The sequence below is a fragment of the Pelophylax lessonae genome (assembly GCF_965119305.1).
Source record: "Pelophylax lessonae genome assembly, chromosome: 13".
Lineage (NCBI taxonomy): Eukaryota > Metazoa > Chordata > Amphibia > Anura > Ranidae > Pelophylax > Pelophylax lessonae.
In genome coordinates, this window is record NC_138780.1 from 150418427 (window position 1) to 150437159 (window position 18733).

Genomic DNA, 18733 nt, shown 5'->3' on the forward strand with positions numbered 1-18733 from the left:
TTTGTTGCCTTGGTTTAGACAATAATGGCTGTGTTGAGTTATGTTGAGGGGACAGCAAATTTACACTGTTATTCAAGCTGTACGCTAACTATTTTGCTACAATGTATTGTGTCATTACTTCAGTGTTGTCACATGAAAAGATATAATAAATATTTGCAAAAATGTGAGGGATGTACTCACTTTTGTGAGATTATGTGTGTGTGTGTAGATAGATAAATATAAACACACGTTTAGTTGTACAGTGTTGCTTGTGCCAAATTTTGAGAACATATGCTCGATTATACATTCTATATTAATGTCGTCCTTTTTTCCACAGGTTAACAAGTATAAATGCGGGTAAACTTGCCAGAGGAGATCTTGGAGATTGCTTTATTCCTTGTACACCGAAAGGATGTCTGGATCTCATACGACAAACAGGTAGAATGTTTTAGGAATGAAGAGTATATAACTTGGGTATTTTTATTCTAGATAATGGTATGCTGCCAACAACAATCTTCAGCTCAAGGGTCTTAATTTTTCACACAGCCCTAAGGAAACCGTTTGCTAAAATATCCATTACTTGCCTGTAAAATGTTGTTTTTTTTTTTTTTTTGTTTTTTTTTGTTATGGGTAAAATTGTACTTGGTGCCAATCAATACCTCCAATGCTTATGGCTATTTACACCAGGAGCTCCATGTACAACCTACCCAATCAGCCAACAGAGTTTATTCACTTAAGACTAAACAGTTTCTTGCAGCCAGTGACATTTAAAGCAGAACTCCATCTTTTCTTCCCCACAACAGATGCATAGTGCATGTAAATGAATCACAACCCCACTGTCATTTTATCTGTATCTTACCTTTTGCTTTTTACAGCAAAAAAAAATTGTCTGTGATGTCACTCCTCTTGGCTGAATTTTAAAGTTCTGACTTCCTGTTTCCTACATGTCCCATCATGCTTTGAGCCTCTGTAGTTTCTGGGCAGGCTATGGGAGTCACTTGTAGCAATTCTGGTAATTGATGTGGGTGGGTTTGAATGCAAATCACTCTTTAGCATACAAAGCATGTGTAAATGTGTCATGCCTCCTCTGTGTCATTCCTGTCTTGCAGAATGCCAGAGGATAATGGCTTACTGCAAGTCTACAGAGGAATGGCAATGGGAGGTTAATATGAAGGGGTGTGTCCTTTTTTTTTTTTTTTTTTTTCTTCAAGTAACCGGTTTTTATTGATGTCCCTTTCAGTTAGACAGTGCAGTCATAGTATTCCATTCAATACATGGCAGGTAAAAAATGGCAAGTAACATAGTACATTTGCTAAAGTTACCCATCCTCCACCACCTATATCCCCTATTAGAGTTGCCCACAGTCCCAGGCATAAACAGAAAATCAATAAGGAAATGAAAAAATGAGCAAGGATGACTTTTCTACCAGGCTCAGAGGATTAATCTTTCCATTATTAAATCTGTTGGAGCCAGACCCAGAGTAGCTAGCCAGCTACCTCACACTTTTTCAAATTTAAATGGGGTGCCCCTGGGCTGGTATAGAAGTTTTTTTTTTAAAGTGTAGTATGTTGCCCATCTGGTCAAGCCATATAGCGATATGGCTATACCAATGGCGGTGAAGTTTTGGAGATCTCCACAGCAGATGGATCAGATAACCTACATCCCTTTCAAACCTGCTGCATATATCATCTGGTCGAAACCCATAAAGGTGGAGCCTAAGCAGGGTACGGTGAACCCTTAGGAGTATATGAAGCTGAAATACTCATTGTGAAACATTTAATGAGCATGACCAGATAGTTCCCATTGCTACCCTGGTATCTAACCAACATCCTTCTCCCATTTATCGCATGCCGAACTAGGGAACTTCTCCAGATATACTCCCAAAAGGACGGCGTAACAGTTATAAAACCTTTGGTGGAGCTAGTTTGTTGCATAAGAGAAAAGACTGGGGTAGGCTAGAGCTCTGTTCTCGATCAACTTCTGGGCCAATATAGCGTGTTTCAGCTGAATATAATAGAATAACTTGTTTGTGGGAATACGAAATCTAGTCTGTAATTGTGCAAATGATAATGCACCATTGTCAAAAATGTTTGAGATGTCACTCCCAGGGTGCGCCACCCGGCAGCATGCTGTATCTTAAGTTCAGGTTAAGTATGATTGTCTCCTATCAGGCTGTAACTGGTATAACCAAGTACTTTTTGCAGCTGTTTGGCTTTATCCTATATCTTTTGAAGGAGTCTATATGGATATTGTTCATCGGGTTTTGAGAAAAGTTGTGCTTCCAATCCTTCTGCTAACATGGGTGCCCCACTAAACTGTAGCATTATGGTCAACGTGGAGTCATTGGCTGTCCCAGCTAACCCTCCCACCATATGTTGGAGTTGAGCTGCGATGTGATATAACCACGGGTTCTGGAGAGCCAACCCCCCCCCCATATCCTTAGACTTCTGCAGCTGCTCCAATTTGATTCTGGCCGCACCTCCCTTCCATAGTAGAGCCCTAAAAATAGAATTAACAACTCAAAATATTTTCAATGGAATCCCAACCAGAGAATTGTGAAGGTGAGATAATACCTGTGGCATTAAGACCATTGTGATCAAATTCACTTTTCCGGCAACAGAGAGCCACATTTTATTCCATATCTTGACCTTATCTCCAAAGTTCACCAGTAACAGGAGGATGCTCAAACGGCAAAACTCTTAACGGCACCTCAAGCTGATAGTGAACTCCCTAAATGTGAGTGGATACTACGTTGTTTCACCCTAACAAGTATATACTACGCAATGGAGGCTTATTTTCTGTTCTAGTGACCAGGGAGTGCTGAGCCACCTTCCTAAGAGTGCGGTAAGCAACGGTGCAATCGGTGGTACACCCACTGACGCCAAACTTTGTTATAGCACGCTATCAATGGCACTCAGCACTTTATATGTACACATGTGATTTATATGGTACACTGAGCACAGCCCATGCGAATGTATTAAAAGTTTTTTTAGCACGCAGCACTTTGGTTCAAGCACTATATGCACTTTTTATATGAATTATACGGTTTATGGAATTACACAGACATAATATTTATGTGGTAGCGCCGGTCCCAACATCACTTGCACTTTTTCAGTGGGAATATTACTACTCCCAAGTATTTAAAAGACCAGGTCCCGCAGCACTACTGAGAACGGAGGAGAAATTTATATTACTGCCAATATAAAAAAAAAAAAATATATATATATATATATATATATATATATATATATATATATTATACACACAATATAGGAATACATCTAGCCCCTCTTGACTCCATATGCGATTGAAAGTCGAGGGATTTGTGTACCAAAATAATCACCCCCCTAGAATAGGATGTGTGAGTAGAATGATACGCCCAGCCTACCCAGGAATAATGCAGGCAGATTATAGACTCTGCTTTAAGATGTGTTTCCTGCAGTTGGATAATTGCAGGATGATGATTGGGGAGAACTGCGGATATCATCGCCCTTTTCGAAGGGCTGCCAAGTCCCCTAACACTCTAGGAAACTACAGGAACCTCACCCGTAGTAAAACGCGTGTAGACATGACACTATGACAAGGCATCGCGACCACTTTGGCCCCGGGAACAGTCATGCATAAAGTCTCCTTCGGTAGGCAACCCTAGTCAAACCACATTCATGGTGAAATAAGTGAGCATGACATTCCCAGACACAAATGAGCAAACAAAATAGGATTTACCTTTTTAGAAAGGCACAACAGTGCCTCAAAACAAACTATTGAGCAGGCAACTCGTCCAAACAAAAGTGTAACGAGAACATGGTACACTTGCCACACATCTTCCCATGTGTACCATGCCCTGCTGTCGGCAGTGTAACAAGAGCTTGATTGACGGTAGTCAAGTGAAGCCATAAGTGATGAACAGCAAAAGGAGCCTATCAGATTATGGAACAGGAGTCTTGTCCCTGGCCGGGGTAAATGCTCAGAACCACATAAGCAATTAATCCGGTATCTCCATAGCAGGACGAAGAACGATGACTCAGTCTGCGGGCTTCTGGGTCATCTCTATTTCATTGCCAAAGGGAGGGTTCATGGATATCCAACCAATCCGCTGCCTCTGTGGCTGTGACAAAGAAATGAGCCTGACCTTCAGCCGTGACTCTCAGGCGGGCTGGATACAGCATAGCGTAGAGCAACCCCGGAAGTCGCAGCCATTGCTTGACATCCATAAATTTAGAGCACTTCCGCTGACAAGTCAGAGTAAAATGACACCTCAACTCCGTTAAACTGAATGTTGGGTCTGTCTCTCGCGAGACGGAACACTTTTTCCCTCTCACGATAGTGTGGGATACATGCCAACATGGGCCAGGGGGCGTTTCCTGGTAAACCTCTAGTAGGGTTGTGGTGAGCCCTCTCTACCATGAATAGAGGCGAGAATGCATCTTTACCAAATGTCTTGCGGAGCCGAGATTCAATAAATTCTCTAGGATCTCTACCTTATACTTTCCCTGGCAATCCCACAATGCGTACATTGTTGCGTCACAATCTGTTTTCGATTTCGTCAGTTTTATCTTGTTTTTCATGTGCTAACTACTATTAACTGATGCTGTACATTTCTGTACTGCCTGTAGGATCTGACTTGATGTGGGCTGGTCTTCTCCCTCATGTAAATCCTCTGGATATGCTAGCTGGTCAGTCTGGCAGTAACATGGCGTCTGCCCCAGCTCCCTGTACCAGGATCAGTCTGGCAATAACATGGCGTCTGCCCCAGCTCCCTGTACCAGGATCAAGCTTAGCATATGTATTCACAGGGTTAGAGCATTCTCCTTGCAGCTCAGACATACTTCTGTATGCCAAAAAAGCCATCTCTGGCGTTTTTCTTTATCTGAAGGACAAATGAGCTTACTTTTAGCCCCTGGTTCTTTGGGCTTCTCTGTGCCTTGTGTGATCCTCTGTGGAGTAGCCACTATGGCGCCAGGTTAGCTATCGTGAGCTGCTGTGTCTTCTATACTCTTCCCTCTGGTCATGGTGGCGTGTAAGCAGGTCACCCTCTGGTCATGGTGGCGTGTAAGCAGGTCACCCAAAGTACCGCTGTGATCAGGGAAACCCACTGCAGCCCCAATGAAGGTGTTTTCTTAATATGTAAATTAATCACTTCAGAGAGCAGAGTTCTGGGAGGGTGGGCTTCTCCCTGTTCACTCTGGTTTGCATATTTAACTGGGCAGGATTAAATTCCAATTGTGATTCACTTAGTCCTGCTCAGCAAAAGCACAGCTAGCGATCAGGACAGGCTGTGTATAAAGGGGTTTCCTTTTGAATGATGTGAGGTGGGACATGAGATGTTTGGACTTTTCCTGTAGGTGTGACTGGGTGGGATTGAATACTAATTAGGATGTATTTCATTTTCATCCCACCCACTATCGAAGCTATGAAAGAAGTTGCATCATTTGCACAGTCTGAGACTACACAGGGGTGCGTTCTAGGCTATATTGAGCAGGAAGAGGCTGGAAGGCCCTCTGTACCACGCGACATTGTGTGTAGTCTGAATGTAGACTAAGCCTCAACTAAACCCACAGTATCAGGGAATCAGCAGACAACAGAGCAATATGGTAAAGAGGTATGACCTATGCTGGGACTGATCATTCCACTCAGGTCTATTAAAAAAAGTTGGGAGTTCAGCTTTAAATTTTACCTTGAAAATGAAAATTTTGATTGTAACCAATTGGTAATTTGAGTAAGTTTGTTTGTTTGGATAGCAGTACTTTTTTTTTTTTTTTTAACGATTTTTGTTATATGAGAGTTGTGACCAGTTTTGTATTTTGCATGTTTAGGTGTTCAGATTGCAGGGAAACGAGCTGTGGTTATTGGACGAAGTAAGATTGTGGGTGCACCAATGCATGACCTGTTACTTTGGAACCATGCTACAGTCACCACCTGCCATTCGAAGACAAACTCACTGAGTGAGGAGGTAAGTACCCCTTCTTTTTTTGCATGTAAAAATTTACATCACTTAGTGATGTAAAAATTTACATCACTTAGTGATGTAAAAATTTACATCACTTAGTGATGTAAAAATAGACTTTAGCCAATGGAGTTCGGGAAGGTTTCACCCCTTTCATGACCAGGCAATTTTTTGCTATTGGGCACTGCGCTACTTTAACTGGTACTATGTAACCATGTAGTAAAACAAAAAACAATTTCCAGCATATATTCCATCACTTGGACACGCTATAACTTTCACGCAAACCAATGCACACTTATTAGGATTTTTTTACCAAAGACATGTAGAAAATGTGGCCTAAATTTAGTGTGTGTGTGTGTGTGTGTGTGTGTGTGGAAAAAAAACATTTTTGGTCTTTTTTTCGTTAAAATAAAAAAACAAAACAAAACCCAGTGGGGATCAAACACCACCAAAAAAGCTCTATTTGTGTGAAAAAAATTATGTACATATATATACACAAACCTATACCCACAGTTGATCCATAGGAAGGCGAAAAACCCCAACAAAGCATGATACTAGTAATGGCGGTGATCAGCGCCTTATAGTGGGACTGTGATGGTGTGGCGAGAAACCTGATGCTGGGTGGGAACTGACACATCCAGTGACACTAATACAGTGATCCATGCTAACTGTACACTCGCTGTACTAATGACACTGGCTGACAAGGGGTTAACATTTAGGGTCAATCAAAGGGTTAACTGGGTGCCTAACAATGTTTACTGTGTACTGTTTTCACTAAGCATTGTACCAGTTTTTACTTCTGCTTTGCAGGGAGGAAAAAAACGGCACATTGCTGCTGTCTGTAGAAATCCCTGTGGTGTTTACCAACACAGGGCTCTCTTCTGTCATTTGCTCAGTGGGACCGGGACATAAATTATTAGCTGGGACCCTCTGATTGGCATGTGCTGGAGCAAATGGCAGCATAGCCGGTGCGACGTGCGTGCGCCCTACCCGGAAGAGCAAATGCAATATTCCCCACGCATACAGTCAAGATAACCAGCTGTTCAGTGATGCTGAGTGCTGTAATGACCATGGGTTGGAAACCATAGATTCTCAGTGAAGAAATGTCATCAGCACACCTAGGATTCCTCGAAAGGGTCCAAAGCTTTATTCCGTGGTCGCATGATAAATATGTAGCAATGTTTCGGAGCCATGCAGGGCCCCTACATCAGGCAAGTGACCACTCAGAAACGTTGATACATATTTATCATGTGATCACGGAAAAAAGCTTTTGACCCTTTCGAGGAATCCTTGGTGTGCTGATATTTTTTCATTTCCACTACCCAGAAGAGCCGGATCACGGCTCAGTAGGGCTGCTCTGCCACAGTATATCTGCAGTAGGCGATCGCCAAGTGGTTAGAAATGGTGACAGAATTGGGGGATATGAAACTCCTGAACTTAAAACATGTTTCCTTAGCTGTATAATACTACTTTTTTTTTTTTTTTTTTATTTTACCTTCTAGAAATGACACTTTGCTACAATGTAAATTAGTGAGTGTACAGCTTGTATAACAGTGTAAATTTGCTGTTCCCTCAAAATAACTCGACACACGGCCATTAATGTTGAAACCGCTAGCAACAAAAGTGAGTACATCCCTAAGTGACCATGCCAAAACTGGGCCCAATTAGCCATTTTGCCTCCCCGGTGGCATGTGACTCGTTAGTGTTATAAGGTCTCAGGTGTAAATGGGGAGCAGGTGTGTTAAATTTGGTGTCATCGCTCTCACTCTCTCATACTGGTCACTGGAAGTTCAACATGGCACCTCAGGGCATAGAACTCTGAGCATCTAAAAAAAAAAATTGTTGCTGTAAATAAAGATGGCCTAGGCTACAAGACGATTGCCAAGAAACTGAGCTGCAGCACAGTGGCCAAGACCATACAGTGGTTTACCAGGACAGGTTCCACTTGGAACAGGCCTCACATTGGTAGACCAAAGAAGGTGAGTGCACATGCTCAGCGTCATATCCAGAGGTTGTCTTTGGGAAATAAGACGTATGAGAGCTGCCAGCATTGCTGCAAAGATTGAAAGGGTGGGGGTCAGCCTGTTGGTGCTTGGACTATACGCCGCACACTGCATTAAATTTGTTTGCATGGCTGTCGTCCCAGAAGGAAGCCTCTTCTAAAATGATGCACAAGAAAGCCCGCAAACAGTTTGCTGAAGACAAGCAGATTAAGGACCTGGATTACTGGAACCATGTCCTGTGGTCTGATGAGACTAAGATCAACTTATTTAGCTCAGATGGTGTCATGCATGTGTGGCAGCAACCAGATGAGGAGTACAAAGACAAGTGTCTTGCCTACAGTCAAGCATGGTGATGGGAGTGTCCTGGTCTGGGGAAGAGCCCTGCGCGGGACTGTTTTATTAAACCCGCATTCGCTAAATGTCTGTGTTCCACTCCCGCCCGCATTCGCTAAATGTCTGTGTTCCACTCCTGCCCACACCCGCAAGGTTTGTACACTTTTGTACATTGAGCGCAGCTCCATCACGTCCCTATTAAATATTTTAGCCTGCTGGATGTGCCCTAATATGTACTGTAGCTTCTGCTACATACAGAACTTATTAATATTTTAGCCCACTGGATGTGTATATAGTAAGCTTCAGCTACTTACAGAACTCTCTGTGCTGTAATACTCTATGTACCACGCTGAGCCAATTATTTCAAGTGCTGTATTCTATTAATGTATACAAAGCCTGCTCGGATTGGCAAAGGTTGTATAATCCCGCCTTAGCCAATCCGAGCAGGCTTTGTATGCATTAATAGAATACACTGCTTGCTGTGATTTGCTCAGCACGGTACATAGAGTATTACAGCACAGGGATGTTCTGTAAGTTGCCGAAGGTACTGTATACACATCCAGTGAGCTAAAATATTTAATAAAGGCGTTCTGTAACTAGCTGAAGCTACAGTACTTGGCGTATAAGACGCCAAGGGTATCTTTTTTTGTTTTTATTCTAAAATGTCATCTTGTACGCCGGAAAATACAGTACACCAAATCGTACAGGTCCCCGCGGGTGTCCTGCAAAATTTTGTGACAGCCAAATCCCGCCTGCAGCAGAGGTAAAACTGCCCGCTCCTGCAAGATTTGCCTTTGGGTCCCGCGGGAGCCCAAACCTAATGCAGCCCTCTAGTCTGGGGCTGCATGAGTGCTGCCAGCACTGGGGAGCTACAGTTTATTGAGGGAACCATAAATGCCAACATGTACTGTGACATACTGAACCAGAGCATGATCCCCTCCATTTAGAGACTGGGCCCCAGGAAGGTATTCCAACATAACGACCCCAAACACACCTCCAAGACAACCACTGCCTTGCTAAAGAAGCTGAGGGTAAAGGACTGGCCAAGAATGTCTCCAGACCTAATCCTTATTGGTCATCTGTGGGGCATCCTCAAATGGAAGGTGGAGGAGCGCAAGGTCTCGAACATTCACCAGCTCTGTGATGTCATCATGGATGAGTGAAAGAGGAGTCCAATGGCAACCTGTGAAGCTCTAATGAGCTTCATGCCCAAGAGGGTTAAGGCAATGCTGGAAAATAATGGTGGCCACACAAAATATTGACACTTTGGGCCCAATTTGGACATTTTGGTTTAGGGAGGGGTGTACTCACTTTTGTTGCCAGTGGTTTAGACATTAATAGCTGTGTTGAGATATTGAGGGGGGACAGCAAATTTACACTGTTATACAAGCTGTACACTCACTACTTTACATTGCAGCAACGTGTCATTTCTTCAGTGTTGTCACATGAAAAAATATTTACAAAAACATGAGGGGCGTACTCACGAGAGATGCTGTATATATGTAATGGTCATACCTGGCCTGGAATTCCGCTATAAAGGATAAGTTCACCTTTTTAAAAAAAATAAAAATAAATAAAACCATAATAATGCACATCTTTTTGCAGGGGGAAAAAAATATGCATTTATTTATTTTTACTTGGGGATCACAGGTGCCATGCAGGTCTCTGCAGACTTGTCAGTGTATCTGTCTGCTTGTACCTCATACGAGCAAGTAGATGCAGACAGAAACCGCACCCCAGTAGTTCATTGAGAACTACAAGCCAAAAAAAGGCTGTTGATACTTGTAGTTTCCCATTTACAGAACTCTGAATGAAAGAGCTGGGAGGGCGGAGCCCCACACAAACCTTTTTTAAATGGCGTCAGCGAGCAGAGGGAGAAGATCCTCCACCCGCTTTCACTAGAGGTAGTGGAGCAGGCAGCATCTGCAAGAGTGGAAACCTATTACGTTTTCCAACCTAAAAACAGGTGGAACATGTAACCGGTTCCCAAAGGTGAAGTTATCCGCATCCAAGTGTTTGGAGCAATGAGCGCTGAAAATAACATCATGATTGCAGAACACATTTTAAGCTTGGTGAGCTTATTGTCCCTTATGCATTCCTTTAGCATTATTTAAAAAATGGTTATGGTCTAGTTCCTGTCTAGAGTAGCGGAAGGGTACTTATCACTGTGCGGACCTCCCATGAAAGCTGTCCAAAGGTGGGGACATGTTTCCCCAAGTCAATGGCAGGGTATTGAGGGAATGTCTCCCCAAGTAAAGGTCCTTTCACACTGGACAGACTCCGTTCTGCTCAGCGGGGGTCGATCTGCCGATCCCCGCTGAGCAGGCAGATGACGGCTCCATCTCCGCTCTGTGTGTGGAGATGGAGCTGTCAGATCTCCGCTGTCCTCCATGGGGAGATCGTATGAGAACGAACGGCCTGTCCGTTTTTTTCTCATCCGATCCCATCCAATCTGATCCTTCAGATGGATGGATGGAAAATTTGGGTTTCCATCCGTCCGGATTTCACGGACAGGATCGGATCGGAGAGCAGCGGGTGTCAGCGGAGATGTCTTCGCTGACACCCGCTGCTCCATAGGGCTGCATGGAGCATCCGATCAGGTCCGCCTGAAAAATTGACAGGCGGATCAGATCGCCCATGTGAAAGGGGCCGAAGATGAAAAAAGTGATTAACCTTGAATGTTCATACTGCTTTCCCCACTCCATCTAAATCATAGTTGGCTGGAGTTCTACTTTAATGTTTTACTTATACTGTGACTGGTCTTGCCATTGATTTCATCTGTTTTATATTAAAGCTGCACGATCAAATGAGAATCACAATTTTCTCTTACGTCCTCCGACAGTCGCCGCCTCTTCATATTCGTCACATATGGGGTATTAGACTTTGCTCCGAAGGAGTAGCTAGGCAACAGAATATGTTAACAATAAAGCTTTAACATATCCCACCCTCAAGGGGTGGTCCCCTCAGTCAATACCCTCCTACTTCCTGCAACCATATCTCAGTTTTAATGTCTAGCTTGTCAGGAGTGGCTGGCTCTCTCTGTGCTGGGACTTTTTGTCCCAGACTCTTTCTTCTTTTTAATATTTTGTTTGAGTTTTCTCTCTACCTTTACTTAGCTGTTATTTTTGTCAGCATTAGTTAGTTCTTCGGACGAAGAGGATCATGCGGACTGGGTCTCGGGCTGATCCCCCTGGGGGTCAGTGGCTTCCCAGTCTGCCATCGAGCGTTCAGCCAGGTAACGCTCCTGGCACAGTGAACGACCCATCCCTGTTCGGTGCAGGGATGATTGGTGAGGTGGCTACCTCACTGGACGCTGTGCGGTTTCTTAACCTCCATTATGTGCGTCTTGAATTGCGACTCTCCCTGCCTCATGTGCAGCGGCTTGTTCGCCTGTGCGGGTTCCCCACGCCATGTGAGGTAAGTGTATTTATGTGGGGACCTGTCTGTCTGGGGGGGTCTCAGTCTGGGACTGTGTAACCTGCCTTTAATCACACTGCTTGTCTCCCTATCTCTCGGCTGCATGCTGTGGGCTGCAAGGGGGGGGGGGGGGGAGCTGTATGACACTGTGTGTGTCAGGCTGGGCAGTGTGAGGAGCTGTGTGCTGTGGGGCATGTTTTTTCTTGGCATGTTTGGGCATATACAGCGATCGCTGCGGCGATCTAACATGTATCCTTATATTGGGATGTAATGTGTGTGTTTTTTATGCACTATGGAGCGGCGTTTTCGGCGCCAAACGACGCCATTTTACCGGCGCCCGCTCCGGCCGCATGGTTTACATGCACGGCGGCCATTTTCTTGTAGCCTCCATAGGCTTACATAGAGCGCCCTGGCAGCATCACTTCCTCTCTCCTGGAACACCGATCGAGGCAGCAGCAGCAGCGGGGTCTCCTCAGGTTTTATCCTTCTGTTCTTGTTATCCATTGCCTGTACTCAGTTTGTTTATTCCCTGTGGGGGTCTCATTGTGCCTGAGTGTGGTGCGGTGGGCTGCGCTTGCCGCGCTTGCTAAAAGGGGGCAGTTAACCCTTGGTTGTCTGGCATTACAGGGGCAATGGATTCTCAGGAGGGCAAGTTTCCTACAGTATTGGTGGAAAGCCAGGGGACCGCTGTTTCCCCCCCAGGGGGGGATTTAGCCACTATTGTGGCTGGCCTTGCTGCCCAGGTGCAAATGCTGGTGGCTGCTCAATCTACTAAACGGCCCAGAGTTGCTCTGTCCTCTGATTCTGAGGGTGAAGGTGATGGGGCTGTTCTGGCAGGGACCCCCCTATCTGGGTCCCGCTCCTCTCTTGATCTAGTGGGGTCTGAGGTAGAGGCTGAAGTTGAGGGGGTTGATAATTCTCCCCCTGGCTCGCCTGAAGAGCTTGCAATCATGGATGAGTTGATTGCTTCCATTAAGCAGACGCTACGTTTGCAGGACGAAGTGTGTCCCCCCGCTGCTTTGACGGCTTATGGGACGCAGAGAAAACGCAGGACGCCGCAGGTTTTTCCCTGCAATGCTGATTTTCAGCGCGCTGTTAAGGATCAATGGCGCGATCTGCGCAAGCCTTTTGCGGTACCAAGTAAATTCAAGCTGCGTTATCCTTTCTCGCCTGCCACTGATGAACGGTGGTGTGTGCCTCCACCAGTGGATCATGCAATTGCGGTTTTGAACAAAGCCACTGCGATTCCTGCAGAGGGTTCCCCTGTTTTCCGTGATGCCACGGATAGGAGACTGGAGTCTCTTGCCCGTCATACTTATTCTGTTACGGGCTCTATGCTTAAGGCTCTGTTTGCTTCTCTCATGGCGGCCCAGGCGATCGCAAGTTGGACGCAGGTGCTTAGGCGCGTCCTAGTGGCCGATTCGGCCTCGGCGGCGACCCTGGATATGGTGGATCAGATCTACCAGGGTGTCATGTATCTGTGTGATGCGGACCTGGACCTGATTCCGTTGGCTGCACGTGTGCACAGCGTGGCGGTGTTGTCTCGCCGCCTGGTTTGGTTGAAATGTTGGTCGGTGGACCAATCTTCACGTAAGACCTTAGCCAATCTACCTTATGATGGGTCTCGCCTTTTTGGGGAGTCCCTGGATGTGTTGATTAAGGGGATCACCGGGGGTAAGAGCACTCTCTTGCCCCATTTCCCCAAGGCTAAGGGGGCTTCTGGGAAGAAGCATGCAAATTTTCGGCCCCCTCAGGGGTCCTTTCGTGCCTTTCGGCCGCACTACAAGGGCAAACCGTTCAAAGGCCAAGGCTCTCAGAAGAAGCCCTGGTCTGGGAAACAGAAGTCCGGCCAATCCGGACCTGCTGCCCATAACAGTTCGGCCTGAAGGGGCGCCCTCACCCAGTTTTGGGGTGGGGGGACGCTTGCTCGGTTTTCTTCAGCCCTGGTTGGCCCGTGTGCGGGACAGATGGGTTCTGGAAATCGTTCGATCTGGTTACAAGATCGAGTTTCTCTCTCGGCCGGAGAGCAGATTTTTTCCCTCAAATCTTCAACTGTCTCCAGAGCGACTGCGGGATCTGCACCTGGCGGTGCGGGACCTGAGGGCTCAGGGAGTGGTGGTTCCGGTGCCTCATCGGGACAGATTTCGGGGGTTTTATTCCAATCTGTTCACCGTGCCCAGGAAGGAGGGCAAGGTTCGTCCGATTCTGGACTTGAAGGCTCTGAACCGCTCTGTGCGGGTTCGCAAGTTCCGCATGGAATCCCTGCGCTCGGTGGTGGCTGCCCTGGTTCCGGGGGAATTCATGGCCTCCATCGATTTGAAGGATGCGTACCTTCACATCCCCATATTCGAGGGTCATCAGAGATACCTTCGATTTGCCATTGCGGAGGATCACTACCAGTTCGTGGCGTTGCCCTTTGGTCTCGCCTCGGCTCCGCGGGTCTTCACCAAGGTGCTTGCACCGGTTCTGGCATTATTGAGGGCCCAGGGCATTTCTGTCCTGGGGTATCTGGACGACATTCTGGTTCGGTCTGCGACCAGTCAGGGTCTGGAGAAGGACCTGTCTGTCACAATGCAAACTCTGCAGGAGTTTGGTTGGACGATAAATGTTCCAAAGTCGACACTGAGTCCGTCGGTTCGTCTCCCCTATCTGGGAATGATACTTGACTCGGTGCAGGCGAAGGTCTTCCTGCCGGAAGACAAACTCAGGACTCTTCAGGAGGAAGTCAGGTCCCTCAGGGACGTTCCACACTCGTCTCTGCGGACGTGTATGAGATGTCTGGGATTGATGGTCTCGGCCTTCGAGGCGACTCCTTTCGCGCAGTTTCACACGCGGGGTCTCCAAGCGGAGATCCTGTCCAAGTGGGACGGGCGACCTCAATCTCTGGATCTTCAGATCTCGTTGAGTCATCGCACCAGGGAAAACCTTCTGTGGTGGCTCCAGTCCCCGTTGGTGTCCGGGGGCAAGTCGTTTCGTCCGATCTCGTGGACGATAATCACCACGGATGCCAGCCTGTCGGGCTGGGGTGGTGTTCTGGGCGTTCTGTCCGCCCAGGGGACCTGGTCGGAGGGGGAGTCTTTCCTCCCGATCAACATTCTGGAATTGCGTGCGATAAGGCTCTGTCTTCATCGCTGGACGGACCGGCTGCAGGGCTGCCCGGTTCGGGTGCAGACGGACAATGCCACGGCGGTGGCCTACATCAACCACCAAGGGGGCACCAGGAGTGCCCGAGCGGCTCGAGAAGTGGCCGACATTCTGTCTTGGGCCGAGACTCATGTCCCGGCGATAACGGCGGTTCACATTCCGGGAGTGGAGAACTGGCAGGCGGACTATCTGAGTCGCCAGACCCTGGATCAGGGGGAATGGTCTCTCCACCCGGCTGTCTTCCAGATGTTGTGCGCGAAGTGGGGTCTTCCAGATGTGGACCTGTTCGCGTCTCGCCTCAACTACAAGGTGAAGAGGTTCGTGGCAAGGACGCGCGACCCTCGGGCAGACGCGTCGGACGCGTTAGTGGCCCCGTGGCATCAGTACAGGCTGATGTACGCGTTTCCACCGATTCAGTTGCTGTTCAGGTTCCTTCGCAGGTTACACTCGGAACGCAGCACGGTGATTCTTGTGGCACCGGACTGGCCTCGCCGGTCCTGGTATGCAGACCTCGTGAATCTGGCGGTCGACGCCCCTTGGCGTCTGCCTCTTCGAGACGATCTACTGTCTCAAGGACCGATTTACCATCCTGCTTTACAGTCGCTGGCTTTGATGGCCTGGCTGTTGAGACCGAGGTCCTGAAGGAGAAGGGTCTCTCTCCAGAGGTCGTTCATACTTTGATCAACGCGAGGAAGTCTTCCTCGGGGAAGGTTTATTACCGTACTTGGAAGGCCTATTTTGCCTGGTGTGAGTCCAGAGGGTTTTCACCCCGCACGTACTCGGTTTCCCGTGTGCTGTCTTTCCTTCAGACGGGTGTCGATCAGCGTTTGGCGCTGGCTACGATAAAGGGTCAGGTGTCTGCGCTGGCCGTTCTGTTTCAACGTCCCGTGGCTTCCAACTCCTTGGTTGGCACTTTTATTCAGGGTGTGCGGCATCTGGTTCCTCCTAGGAGGGATCCTTTGCCCCCTTGGGACTTGAATCTCGTTCTATCTGTGTTACAACGTGCTCCTTTTGAACAGATCAGGGAGATCTCGTTGTCTATGTTGTCCAAAAAGGTCGCCTTTTTGGTGGCGATCACTTCGGCTCGCAGAGTGTCGGAACTGGCGGCTTTGTCCTGCAAGTCTCCGTACCTGGTTGTTCATTTGGATAAGGTGGTCTTGCGACCTAATCCTTCTTTTCTGCCGAAACGAGTTTCGGAATTCCATCTTAACGAGGATATTGTTTTGCCTTCGTTGTGCACGAAGCCTAAACATCCAAAGGAGGTGAGATTGCACTCTCTGGATGTTGTTCGGGCGATAAGGGTTTACCTTAAATCGACTGAGTCTTTTCGTAGGACAGACTCCTTGTTTGTTCTTCCGGAGGGTCCTCGGAAGGGCATGGCGGCTTCGGCCTCTACCATCGCCAAATGGATCAGGCAGACCATTGAACAGGCCTATGCTTTGCAGGGGAAGGTTCCCCCTGTACCTGTGAAGGCGCACTCTACTAGATCTCTGAGTACGTCTTGGGCCTGCCGTCATGGGGCTTCTGTAGCCCAGGTGTGTAAGGCGGCGACTTGGTCGACCGTGCACACTTTCACAAAATTCTACAAAGTAGATGTTCAGGCATCGGCGGATGCTTCCTTTGGCCGCAAGGTTCTTAGTGCGGCTGTTCCATAGGGTCCCTTGTTGGGGACTCCTGGCTGTTGGGATAGTTTTTTGTGTCCCCTGGTTTTTTTGTCTTTTCCTGGGTTGTTGCTCCTGTTGAGCACTTATTTTTGCTGTTGCCCAGCTGGTTTCCTTCCTTTGGTAAGGTTCCTTTCTTTGATGTGGAGACTGCGTTGCCTTTCGGCGCGGATGCGTTTCCCACCCCTCATGTTTGCACTGCTTTGGGACGTCCCCATATGTGACGAATATGAAGAGGCGGCGACTGTCGGAGGACGTAAGAGAAAACGGAATTTTTGTAAAATCTTACCTGTAAAATTCCTTTCTCTGAGTCCTCCGACAGTCGCCGCCCCCGCCCCTCTTTTGGGGTTTGAATGTATACTCTACTGCTATTCCACTAAAACTGAGATATGGTTGCAGGAAGTAGGAGGGTATTGACTGAGGGGACCACCCCTTGAGGGTGGGATATGTTAAAGCTTTATTGTTAACATATTCTGTTGCCTAGCTACTCCTTCGGAGCAAAGTCTAATACCCCATATGTGACGAATATGAAGAGGCGGCGACTGTCGGAGGACTCAGAGAAAGGAATTTTACAGGTAAGATTTTACAAAAATTCCGTTTTTTTGCTTAAAATAAAGATCACAATGTTCTCACAATTCTCCGCGTAACATCATCTTTCCCATTATACAAAAAAATTGAGCTAACTTTTTACTGTTCCCCCCCCCCCCCCCCCCCCCCCCAAACAATTTCACTTGAAAGACCGCTGCGCAAATACAGTGTGACCTAAAATATTGCAGCGACTGCCATTTTTATTCTCTAGGGTCTCTGCTAAAAAAATATATATATATATATATATATTTTTGGGGATTTTAAGTAATTTCTGGCAAATACGGATTTTAACTTGTAAGCAACAAGTGTCAGAAAAAGGGCCTAGTCTTTAGGGGGGTTACTGACTTCATTTACAGAATGAAGTTCATCCCTTTTGATCTAAAATAACTAAATATTTATCACAACATTACTGAGTGCTAAACCTTGCTGGCTGTTTGTGTTTTTTTTGACCGCTCTGAGCAGAGAACGGCTCTGCACTGTTACATGAATCGTGGAAATGCCAGTTTAAGATCGTTAAAGGGGGGTTGAATAAAGATTGCAATTTATTTTGTATTTAATGAATAATTGTGCAGCTATATTTTATATGCCTTATCTCTAATACAGGTGAGCAGAGCGGACATACTAGTCGTTGGCGCTGGTAAAGCGGAGATGGTTAAAGGTGAATGGATCAAGCCTGGTGCTATTGTGATTGATTGTGGCATCAACCACATATCAGGTAAGCGCAGAGTGCTGCTTATAGTTTGTACTGTGACTGGTATTGGAGCCTAAAGAGAGCGTGGACATCACCCCCTTAGTCATGTGATGGTGCATAGCAATTTCTCTCCAAGTCCCGTGCTCAGTCACATTGGAGGTCACAAGCTCTCCATTTATTTTAATAGGAGGCTTTATTAGCCGGAAATGTATTACATTTTGTAGATGTTTTCAAGCACAATATATTTTTTTAAAATGTATTTTTATAAAAAAAGACACCACAGTTTTTCTACTCCCTTGTAACCAATAGTCTGCAGTCCCCTTGTAGAATAGAGTGTTTATAAATGAATATGCAAATGGCCCAAATTCCTTGGGCATCACAAATGACTGGATTACTTTCACTTATATTTATCCTTGTGTTTATAGTAAGTGGTGTTTGTGGCTACATTTTTAAATGCCTTGTGCGTTTAGTAGGGTGCTTTGATTTATCAACTCCGGTTTTTTTTTTGTTTTTTTTTTGGTCGTCACCAAAGACCAAAGTCCTCCTATAGAGAGGACACTGGTGTCTAATTTAGACCCAAGGTGCTTGTGTTTATGAACCAAGTTGTTTTTTTATAGTAGCTGTACTGGAAGTTCTTGTTTTGTTACTGAGCTCTGTGGAGTGAGGTGTGGTGATTGGTCCCATTCAACCGGCCAGAAGGCAGTGTGGGACCGGTTTGTGCTGCAGATCACTGGACATTAAAGGGACTGTATACTGCTGGACTTTTTTTTTTTTTTTTTTTTTCCTTAACCCTTCAAGGTAAAGTCCTAATGTGCTAGTATGTATCGCAAATTAGCACATTACCTTTTTAAAATGAAGCTCTCCCACGCCAAGAAGTCGGCGCTGCAGGCGCTCTTCACCTGTCTTGCTTCCAGGTTTGCGGACTCCGACCTGTGACTGGCCGGAGCTGTGATGACGTCAATCCTGCGCATGC

General features: G+C 46.5%; 1 protein-coding gene across 1 annotated transcript in view; it reads left to right on the forward strand.

Moving 5' to 3' along the window:
- The window catches only part of MTHFD1 (methylenetetrahydrofolate dehydrogenase, cyclohydrolase and formyltetrahydrofolate synthetase 1), a 177475-nt gene that overhangs the window by 24710 nt on the left and 134032 nt on the right, over positions 1-18733 (forward strand). The window contains exons 6-8 of the mRNA XM_082275758.1: positions 317-417; positions 5793-5929; positions 17673-17784. Coding sequence (XP_082131884.1) covers positions 317-417; positions 5793-5929; positions 17673-17784 — 350 coding nt within the window. The remainder of the gene's footprint in view (positions 1-316; positions 418-5792; positions 5930-17672; positions 17785-18733) is intronic.